At 37.7% G+C, this 11373-nt stretch overlaps 1 protein-coding gene and 1 pseudogene across 1 annotated transcript; one reads left to right on the top strand and one right to left on the bottom strand.

The window, feature by feature from the left end:
• Nucleotides 1–8643, bottom strand: LOC120191351 (annotated as a pseudogene).
• On the top strand, nucleotides 8522–11202 carry LOC120191353. The gene is made up of 7 exons (XM_039194315.1): nucleotides 8522–8599; nucleotides 8746–9344; nucleotides 9713–9797; nucleotides 9884–9943; nucleotides 10307–10349; nucleotides 10779–10987; nucleotides 11079–11202. The coding sequence occupies exons 2-6, from the start codon at nucleotides 8976–8978 to the stop codon at nucleotides 10897–10899; spliced, it is 678 nt and encodes a 225-aa protein (XP_039050246.1). The 5' UTR covers nucleotides 8522–8599; nucleotides 8746–8975; the 3' UTR covers nucleotides 10900–10987; nucleotides 11079–11202.
• Nucleotides 11203–11373: the final 171 nt, after the last annotated feature.

Genomic DNA, 11373 nt, shown 5'->3' with positions numbered 1-11373 from the left:
AGTTTTACATTTCCATCATCTGGCTGGAAAAATGTCAACTGCCATCGGCACCTTTCTTGGCAGGATTGTACACGCTGAACTCCCCAAATTCTCTTCTCCACTGCCAAAAACAGCATCCAAAGTTATACCGTTGGACAGAGAAAAGAAACCAATGCACATAACGAAATGAACTTATCATGTGGAAGCTAGGCTTTAAGGTTAAGAACCGATTAGCAGGCTCTAGATCAATCAAAATCCTCAATGGATTTGGTTTCTCACTTACCATGTCCCCAGTCTTCCCACAATCTCCAAAGTTCTCTACATATCACTCTTTCCCATAGACTTTCTATATCGATGGAAGCTAAAACGAATACAAACAAATATAGTATAATAGTAGAGACGCATACCTGTGCATCACATCCCAACCACCAGGTAAAAAACGAGGATTAACAGATTCAACAAAGACTTGCCTCCATCGCTGACAAAATTGACCAATACCTTCCTTCGCATTCATTTAATTATGATCGACAACTTGTTTCCCGTGGGGTCCATGTCCTAGTAGAGATAATTTTTTATTATGTCTAAAAGACATGTTCCCTTCGTATCTGGTACAGGATGAGTCGGCTATTTCAATTGGTGTGCTGCTCTCGGAGTTATCAGTATTGACTTCACACACACTTTTAGTCTCGGAATTTGACTGCTATGCGGATCCATATCATTACAAGCTGTTGTCACTCCGGAATCAGAACATGTAGAAGGATTGTCTGTGATGCTTCTTTCAATGTCATCCTTTGTCTCTGATGCTTTTTTCAATGTATCAACTTTTGTTGAATGATAAACATCTGCCATAATATCTGAAGCACCAAGACTGTCAACGTCATTAATTTCTTGTTCTATAACCGGAGGGATTGTTGTAGACTGTTTTAAAGATAAGCCTTTCTTCTTCTCTAGTCTCCTTCGCTCATGAGGACTCATGCCCACTACCAAGGCTCTTTCTAAATCTTTTTGGAGACCTCCCTTCCCCCATAATATCTCATTACAATCTGCAAAAGCAACAAGAAGAAGGAAAAACAGATTTATTTGTTTAAAGAGACTCCAGTGAAATATACAGCAAAGCCCTACACCTGTTTGACCGATGATAAATATTATGCTGATGGGAAGAGAGACAAAGTTTTAACAAGCATCAAAGGGGAAAAAGAGAATTAGCCAAAGTGACGATTATTATGATAGAAGCAGATTTCGAAGGAAGGAAATCATGAAGAACAGAACAATAATTTTTAGATGTCTATGTGAGAATCTTGACACTATTACAACCAATAATCTAGAAAATCCAAAGTTACAAACATTATGATAGAATCATGCCTAAAACTTGGGATATTTAAAATAAACAACCTATACTATTATTTGCTGGAAACAAAGCTAAATTCCTATAAAATAAACAGGGAGTTTCGTTCTTCTAACATAATATGCTGTAGATAAATCATAAAGTAGAAATTAGGCATCTGAATGTCTAGTTCAATTACTTTGGCTTGACTTTTGTTGTCAAGTGGCTGTTCTTACCAATATTATGTTTAATGTTTAATAATCTTAAAAGATTCAAATAGCTTGAACATGTTCCACAATAATTCTAATTCCAAAGTTATCTTGATGTTCCCATCAAGTATAGGTTAACACTAGTACATAGCAACTAACCATTTTGCTATAGGATTTCAGGCCCCATTTATTGCAATTCATAGAAACATATAGCTCATTAGATTTTTACCAGAAAACAACTATCAGAAGATAAGCTTTCGGACCTGGGTCAGTTCATCACGGCGGCAGGGAGGCATATCAGGTCCATGACGCAAAAGAGCCTTGGCAGCTGTTCGCAATTGTAGAGGCGAGACACCTGAATCTTCGAAGTTTGTCGACTCAGATGACCCAGATATCATAGGCGCTTGGTTCGAATCAACCACTTTACGCACATAAAGTGGAATTCCGAATTCTCCAGCAATCCGTCTCTTGTACTTCTCAGCCGCAGCGTGGGCAACTTCATGACAGTCAACACAAAGCAGGACTATGTCATGAGAGCGATGGCTCTTCAGGTGCTCAGGAAAGTGAATTATGTAGCATGAGGGAATTACTCGGTAGCGTAAGTAGTGATTGCCTTCCCCACAGCCTACGCATATATTTTTCTTACTTTGGATATAAAAATCATTATCTTCATCCTCCGGACGGCCTTTTGGTTCAAAAAGAAGCATTATAGCGGGAGGGTCATCATCAACAAGTTTTGCTAGATCTCTACGAAGATACCTGTAAGATAATAACATTAACTTGTCAAATAGAACATAAATTTTGTGGTCAATTAAAAATAAGTTACAGAAAACGAAGCACCAACCATTCCAGCTTCCTGCGATCACAATAACATAATAGCCGACCATCATTAGCATAGATCCTACAGTTATGGTAAACCGGAGATTTGCAGGAAAATTTTTGAATGAATAGTTGACGAGAAGCTTTCTTAGAAACTTGTCTTGGGTTCTTGAACCCATTCTGTTTGGACACTGATTTAGTGTCTAGTTTGAGGCTAGAATTCATCAATAATGCATAGTTAAATACAGACAATGAAAAGCTTCCGTTTGGACACAGGCAGTTTTGAATAACCAGCGGAAAAAAACTTTTCAAGAGTGCCCAACTTATCCTGGATTAGTTGATGGACATCTATCCAATGGCTGCAAACAAGAGGCGAAGGAGATGGCACTGAAGTGCTGAGATTTGAAGAATCAATATTCAAATCAGCTTGAATTATGGTGCCATATATATCTGCTTGAGTTGTAGGGACTTTTTCAGAGAGAGCAACAATAGCATAATCAGATAATATGTATCTTGTGCTCTCATCATGCACGCGAGCCTGAAAAGAAGTAGCACCACGTGTAAATCATCAATCAATAACTACTGTATTCAGGAGAACCAACCGAACAAAAGAATACATGAGCCATAAGTCTTCTGCTTAGAAAACGAGAGGTTCATAGGTGACAAAGCTTAAAATGATATAAAAATCTTTTGCTTGCATATACCAACAACAAAAATTGCTCCAGTAGATATCTATTACCACAGTTACTGATCACACCATTTTTTCATAGAAGTTTAACAGATGACCAGAAAACAATGTTGCTCAGAGTTTCCCCAATAAATAAGAAGAATGCTGCATCCATTCTTACTGAGTATTTAAGTGATCTTAAATTGGTAGTTTAAAGTAAACTTAACACTTACCATTAAATCTCTCCATGCACACAATCTACTAACAAGATCCTGAAACTGAAATTAAAAACAAAAATTAGACTATGATTAAAATCAAGTACAACATATTGGAAGAATACTCAATTCATTACTGATTCCAGTGTTTGTAGCAAGTTGTGTGGAGAGAAACAAACCTTTGTTTCAACAGGCATAGGAGCAACTCCCTGACCATTCAATTGGCGAGAAAGTATTGAAAATGCGGCAGATTCCCCGGGAAAACCATCGATCTCTTTAGCATAGAGTTGTAAACAGATTAAGTTTGATCGCCGGCTAGCCTCAAGAACAAAATTGAACTTGTCATCGGTGCAGGATGAATATTCTGATACATTAATATATTAGCATGTGGATGCTACAAGAGGTACTAGATATAGTTTTTCTAGTAAGGCTAAGCACAGATACCATGTGAAATATTATACGCACTCTTCCATAATTGTCATCATTCTTTATGCCAAAAGCCACTTTTTTGCCTCAAAGACTATCGTTATTGTTAAAAATGGAGTGATTTTATTGTATTGTTCATAGAAAAGGTACATGGCTATATATACAAACAATAACTTATCTTAGGAAACCCCTATCCTAGGAAAGTAGCCTATTCTAGGTAAGAATTAAATCCCTTAAACTTAGGGATTGTAAGACTATTTATAAGATCCTCTTTTCCCTTTTCTAATTGCGATAGGAAATTTGAAATCCCTTTGATCAGTAGGTTCATCAGAGTTTTCAGTAACAATATTTTGATTAAATATGGGTTCAGTAGTTATCTCATTTTTGTATAGGAGAGGAGGATGATTGAACCTGCATTGGTGTTTTTCTCCTTAAGTAGACCAGCAAAGGAAGTGTAGTACCCTGAGCCCTTTGCTGAGGTGAAGTAGGATTAATTTCAGTAGATTTTATGGGAGTTTCTGTGGGAGTGTGTTGGGACTAATCAGAATCTGGTTACTAATCGATGTGGCTGAAAGGTCAAGAAGTGGCTGGATAAGGAATAGATCTTTATCCTTATCTTCTTTGAATGAAATCTCCCCCTGAAAATAGGGACAAGTGAAGTAGTTCTCCTGTTCTACAAAGGTAACATCTGCTGAGAAAAAATATTTTCTTGTAGTAGGAAGATAGCATTTGTATCTCTTTTGGGTGGAGGAATAGCCCAAAAAAACACATTTTAATGCTCTTGGATCAAGTTTTCCCCTGTTGTGAGAGTGTATATGGACAAAGGCAACACAGCCGAATATCTTGGGCTTAAGGTTAATGGAGGCATTGAAGTTTGGAAAGAACTTGATGAGGGTTTGAATGAGACTTTGGAAATCAAGGACTTTTGTGTGTAATCTGTTTATCATATAGGTAGCAGTTAAAACAACCTCTCCCCAATAGTTTTTAGGAACACTTTTTTGGAACAAAAGTTCTCTAGTGACAAGAAGAATATGGCCAAATTTTCTCTTAGCCACTGTTATGTTGGGGTGTATTAACACATGAGGACATGTGTATATCACCCTTTTCTTGAAAATAAGGCGACATAATATGGTTGAAGTAATATCTGGCATTATCGGATCGGAATCTTTTTATTTCAGCCCAAATTGGGTTTTGATCATGGTATAAAAGGTCTTAAAGACAGAGCTTACATCTGACTTTTGTTTTAGGAGAAATATCCAAGACACTCTTGTACAATCGTCAATGAAGGATACAAACCAACGAGCCCCGGATATGTTTGAAACTGTAGATGGCCCCCAAATATCACTATGAATGAGATCAAAAAGGTTGGGATTTCTTTTATTGTTTACTGGAAAGGAAGTACGCTTATGTTTTGCTATTTCACAGATGTCACAATGAAAATTTTCAACACTTAGTTTTTTGAACAGAGAAAGAAACATGAGCTTTATAACTTTAAAGGAAGAATGACCAAGGCGAAGATGATGAAGCCATATTTGGTCTTTATTGGTTTGGGGTTTTGACATTAGGGATCATATGATCTGTAGCCCCTGAGTCAATTACCCAGGAACTTTGGGTAGGTGTATCCGAGGATTTAGAGTTTTGAGAAGAGGATATACATGAGAAAACCAGACTACATGTACCTTAGGAAGAGGATTTTTCCAGAGACCCTAGCATATTCTTAAGCTTCTCAATCTCTTCTTATTGAATTCAACATGTTGTTCTTGAGAATCTCCAGCAAGTTGCTTTGTTGCATATGCACGTCCTTGACCCTTTGATGGTCCTCCTTTTTATGAAAAATTTCTATTTGTTTTTTGAGGTTTTCCATGAAGTTTCCAACATTTCTCTCATGTGACGAGGCTTCTTATAGTAGGTGCACCATAGGGAGTCCTTACCTACTGTCTGCCTATTATCTTCATGTATCATCTATTCTATACCAGATTTCCTCTCTGTTACAGTCCTTGTGGCCAGGGTTAAACTCTCCACTTGACTGTTTTCGATTATCACTCTTCTTCTTCCTTCCTCAACATGTATGATTGCGATTACCTCATTTAGTGAGGGCAGATCCTCCCTTTCAAGGATTTGGACTCCTACTGCATCAAACTCAATGTTTGGTCCAACAAGAAAATCATAGATTCGATCTTTTTCTATGAACCTTTTTAGAATGGATGCATCTTCGCTGCATCTCATTTGAATTCATTGATAGTGATCCATTTCTTGCCACATGTTCTATAATAAGTTAGAATACTTTGTGAGTGATTTGTATCCTTGCTTAGTAGACGTGATCTTGGTCTTGATTTCATAGATCTGGGCTGCATCTCGAACCTTTGAATAGGTCTGCTTCACTGCCTCCCATATTTCTTGGGTTGTGTTCAGGAACATGCACATATCGTTGATTTATGGAATCAAGGAATTCCACAACCAGGAAATTACCAATGAATCTTATTCATCCCATGCGTCGAACCTAGGGTCTCCTACTTTATGTCCAGACCCAAGTATATGACTTAACTTTCCTCTTCCCTTTAGGAACGTTCGAACCAGTTGAGACCACTTAAGATAATTTTTTCCATTCAACCTGTAAGTTGATTGTATGTTATGCAAATCCCCCGTTGAACTAGAGTAATTCCCTTCATTCATTATGACTTCTTAAGCAATTTCAGAACTGCTAGTGTCGACTACTTCAACCATGTTAGCACTATGTACTTAAAGGATGGTTTTGAGACAAGCAAGAGAGATGTTAGAAGGAAAAGAACGACTGGAAGTGAGCTACACCAGCTTTGATACCATGTTAAAAATGGAGTGATTTTATTGTATTGTTCATAGAAAAGGTACACGGCTATATATACAAAAGGTAGCTTATCTTAGGAAACTCCGATCCTATGAAAGTAGCCTATTCTAGGTAAGAATTAAATCCCTTAAACTTAAAGATTGTAAGACTATTTATAATATCCTAATTAATCACATAATATTCTTAAATTAGGAATTGACTTTCTGACAGTTATTAAACACCCTTCCCAACCAGACAGAAGAAGACTATCGTTATTAAACACCAACACTCTTTGATTGTGAATGTCTACATTCAGCAATATGATTAATAATGCTCTGGATCTTGGGCATAGTCATTTAAAATCTTGATACCATTTCATGTAGAACTTTCATATTATGACCTGTTGTCCCAAACTTCCAGTCCATTTCAAGACAAAAAAGATAGAGTAATAAATATCAAAACAAGCGTTGGGTAGCAAACATACCACAGTCATGTTGTTTGAGCTCAGCAAATAAACAATTTGCAATATACAGTAGATAATGTGCATCAATACGGGCATATTGCACCATTTCGTCTGAAAGCGGACGTTGTCTCCAGTCCTCGCGCTGTAATGCAATGCAACATCATAAATAGGTTATGATCAACGTTCTAGATAGAAAAGTTCAGTGAGATGAACAATAAGCGCGTGCAAAGAATTTAAGCAAGTGTCAATACCTGTAATAGTTTATTTTTGGCCACACCACAATAAGTTTCAAGCAAGTAGGCCAATGATTTCTGGGGCTTTGATAAAACTTCACATGCCTGTGTCAGCGTAAAAGAAATGCGGTTCAAGTAGAAAATCGATTAAGGTTAGTCATTTGTTATAAAGCAACATATCAGAAATATGCATGCATGTAGTCCTGAGTAATTATTAGCATTTAACCTAGGAGAAATTCTTCCATATTCGTGAGAAACAAATTATTGAAGCTCACCTTAGCAGTATCAAATAGATTGACAACATATATGTGGAAGTCTCTTTGTAACCACACAGTATCACCATCAGCCCCATGGAACACCTACATTACAATCCCAAGCAATCCAACACATGATCAGGATTGCACTTTAAGTTGAATCAAATGACATTGATCAGTAAATTCACAAGACTGCGAAAACATAAAAAAATTACTTTCCATGCAAAAGTAGGGGGGGAAGTGGCATGATCAATGAATTAACCAAAAAAAAGTTGGGCCAATGCTCTCATCTTCTACAACAAACTAGAGAACCAAAAAAAAAATTGACGTTGGGTTCCAAGAGGAATATGAAATTGTTTTTAACATATTGTTCCATACATGATCGTTCCATGAGAAGAGATCATATTTTAAGTATCAGTTCTTCACAATCACCATATGCTCAGCATCCAAATACATTATTCTGGCTTCAACTTTGTATAAAGTCCTAAACTTCAAAGTAAAGTTTATACCTTGCAAATATTAGGATCAGCGAAAACATGACGAAGAATGCCCATTGAATCATGTAAGGCAATTGTATCCACCAAATAGTCTTCCTCCTCTGTAGAAATCTGTTTTTTGTGCCATAAAATATCAAAAGTTAAATAAAAATCAACGTTTTTTTTAATTAAAAAACGGTAATTGTGATTGACCTGTATTAGAGCAGTGAAGCCTAGACACGACCGTAGACTATGCTGCTCAGTATCAACAGCGAATGCCGACTGTTCACTCAACACTTGAGCTAGCTGACTCAGTTGCGATTCGGACTCAACCCAAACATAAGAATCACCCATTTTCACATCAAAGTCATCCATAGGAATCTTAGAAAACTGAAGCAGCGGACTCTCCATCAATGCCGTAATCTCCGCTTCATACGGGTGAGTCAAACTAGTTGATTTGTCTACAACAAAACCAAACCATTAAAAAACAAATCTTTAAAGAAGACGCGGAAGTGGAAGGTTATTTACCATTAACAGAATCCGCTTGGCGGTTGAAATGACTGAAAGGAGAGTAGGAGTTATCGGCTAAGACTCGCTTGAAACTCAGCTGTGGCTTTGGCTCGGAGTGTAAATAACAGGGAATTTGAGATCGTCTCTGACTGAAGCGACGACGGCGGCGTCTGACTAGCCGAGCTGTTAAGAAGATTGAGATCGCGGCAACCGACGCGATTGTTAGTAATATTTTAAGCTTCTCCTCCTTGTCCGCCATTTTTGCAGCTCTATTTTCTCTTTTCTATGGTTATTTTCAGAAGAAAATGAAAAGAAAAAAACCTTTTTTTTAAGAAATCTTGTATTTTTTGTTTGCCGCCGGTTTCAGTGTCCAGGGACAGATTGGGACAGGGAAAACGCGGCCTGGAAGAGGTTTAATTCAGCCGGGAGTCGGAGGCAAATGTTAGAACGTTGAATTGTCTGTGTCCCTTTGAATAAGGAAGTCCGGCCAATTTACAGCCCAAAAGACCCCTTTGCTCTCCCTATCCTCTCCCCGCTCCCGGCGTCGATAAAATCCAATAAGCAAAACAGATTCGGACAAAAAAAATCAGAAAAGCCATGACCATCAACTTTAATCTCCTCAAAATCCAACACCAACTGTTGCATTTCCGAATTTCCCAGACTACACTTCCCCGCCCCCTTCCCTCCTTTCACCTCTTTACCAGACTACCCTTCCAGTCATATCCACTTTCCTTCCCCAGAACCGCCCAATGCTTCAAAATTTCAAGCATTTCCAAAGTCGAACCGTCGGTTTATTTCAGCGAAGATGAAGAGAGGGAAGGACCCGACGATGGGTCGATTACGGAATTTGAAGACTTGGCACCCAACGGTGTCGTTTATAGGAAGACCCTGAGATTGGTGGAGTGTTCCATGTTTGCTGCTGTTACTGGACTTGTATACTTCCTGAGCAATTCCCTCGCGATTGAGGTTATTGAATTTGAGATTTCCGTGAACATGTTTCGATTTCAAGTTTGAATTTAAAGCATGCAATATAAGAAAGATTGTATTCCATCGTATAGTTTAAGATCAAATGATATTCACTACGATTTAGAATTGATTTTAGTTTTTTAACTTTCAGCTTTGAATTTATGATAGTTATCTTTGTTTTGAATGATGCTATGCATATTCTATATAATGCATCGTTATTGATAGCTCTTGGAGATTGTAAAATCCTCATTTCAGCGATACGAAGTCTTGTGTATTTGATTTTTGGAAACAACACTTGGTATATTACATGCCGTCTTCATGAACTATTGTCATTCATTCTTCTAACTGTGATCGATTTTTGCCAACAGAACTACTTTGGGTGCTTCTTTTCGTTGCCGATCGTGATCTCCTCCATGCGATGGGGTGTTGCATGTGGGAGAAAGCAGTTGGCTTGTAACTCATCAGAAGATCTAATGAGTGTCAATACTATTCCAAAATTATCAGTTTCTAACTATTGAGACGGTCTTTCATCGTGGCAGGTCGCAACGGTTATGTTATTGTTTGTCTTGTCTGGTCCTGTAAAAGCCATAAACTATCTGGTGAGCTGAATCAGTTACAATTTGAACTTGTTTTGCTTGATTTGAGTTATGATTAAGCCACTAAAATATTGCCAAATTCGATATTACTTGCTGCTCTATCTACTTCTTTTTCAGCTGTATAGTAAATAATATGCGTTTGCTTCTTCCAAGTGGAAAAGCCTGATATGCCTTTGCCATATTTCAATCATGTTGCGTGTAAATTTCATATGCAGGTTATAACTAAATTAAATTCCTGCTTTTAGAGAACATTCCCTTTTTTTTGGGCCAAAGTTGCAACGAAATGGTGGTAGTGGAAATTAACATTTGTGCCTGTAAGTGATATGGTGATAACTGACCAACTTTTTCCATATTTTCCCCGTGTAGCTTACGCATGGAATAACCGTTTCACAATGGGTGCTTTATGGAGGTAACTAGTTGTTTTTGCCCTTATAGTTGTTTGTTATTAGGACTCGGGTCAGTTTTGGATTCAGGTATGTGTATGACGTGGGTATGCTCGGTTTTTTCTAAGGTTTTTCGGTATATTTTGAGAATCATACCCTCCCACATCCATGTTTAACTATGTTCTGGATACTAGTTTTGGACACTGGTACTTACCGTACTTTACGAATAATAGTTGGACACTGGTACTTTTTCCATGAGAAATGTAGTGCCTGCCCTTATATATGTTAAGGTTTTTTATATGGAGAATTGTCCGAATGACATATGATATTGTTTTGCTATTTGTATGATGAATGCACCGTGTTCTATGGAGTTAAAATATACACATCAGATGTCAAAAATAAGATATACACATCAATGATTACTTCACGTGCGATTTTGCTTCATGTTTTCTCAGGTCGGGAGCTGATTGGGAAGTCTCGATTTCCTTGTGCACACTCGTAGTTTTTTCTCCTTTTCACACATTCTTTCTCAATAGATTCTATGTAGTTCTTAATAACACAAACTGCCGTGGTTGATGTTTTTAAAATCGCAGGCTCAAGCGATGGTTTGGTGGGCTATGTCTTGACAACATCTTTCTTGATTAGAGAAAACATACTGGGTTTGGTAATTCCGTGTTCGATACTCCTTTGGTATTTCTAGTCTTTGTACTCGAGTGTTGGAAATAAACTTGAATGGTTATTCAAAATGCTTGCAGATCACCATAAACATTCATGCATCTCTCTCGTACATCTTTGCCGCGATCGGCATCAATCTGATTCCATCAATGAACTTCATATACTCCTTGTTTGGGACTTTGATACATTCGACCCGCCTTTATGCTATCTTATTTCGGTTTTCGGGTGCTTGAATCGAACATTGAGCCGTGATTATCATGCTAATCCAACAGGTTTTGCTTAATAGTGCGTCCTTTGTGTTCTTGCTGCACCTTTTGTATTCAGTGTTCCTTACCAGAATGAGAATGAAGACTTCATTGAGATTGCCAAGATGGT

The sequence above is a fragment of the Hibiscus syriacus genome, unplaced genomic scaffold, assembly GCF_006381635.1.
Source record: "Hibiscus syriacus cultivar Baekdansim isolate YM2019G1 unplaced genomic scaffold, ASM638163v2 tig00116967_pilon, whole genome shotgun sequence".
NCBI classification, from domain to species: domain Eukaryota; kingdom Viridiplantae; phylum Streptophyta; class Magnoliopsida; order Malvales; family Malvaceae; genus Hibiscus; species Hibiscus syriacus.
This window is presented reverse-complemented; position numbering and strand designations above follow the sequence as displayed.

Bases quoted from the DNA above. Each gene is read 5' to 3' on its own strand.
- LOC120191353 (XM_039194315.1), top strand. From the start codon at position 8,976: ATGACCATCAACTTTAATCTCCTCAAAATCCAACACCAACTGTTGCAT. The intron at 9,798-9,883 runs GTAACTCATCAG...TCATCGTGGCAG, and splicing joins TGGGAGAAAGCAGTTGGCTT to GTCGCAACGGTTATGTTATT. The intron at 10,350-10,778 runs GTAACTAGTTGT...ATGTTTTCTCAG, and splicing joins ACAATGGGTGCTTTATGGAG to GTCGGGAGCTGATTGGGAAG.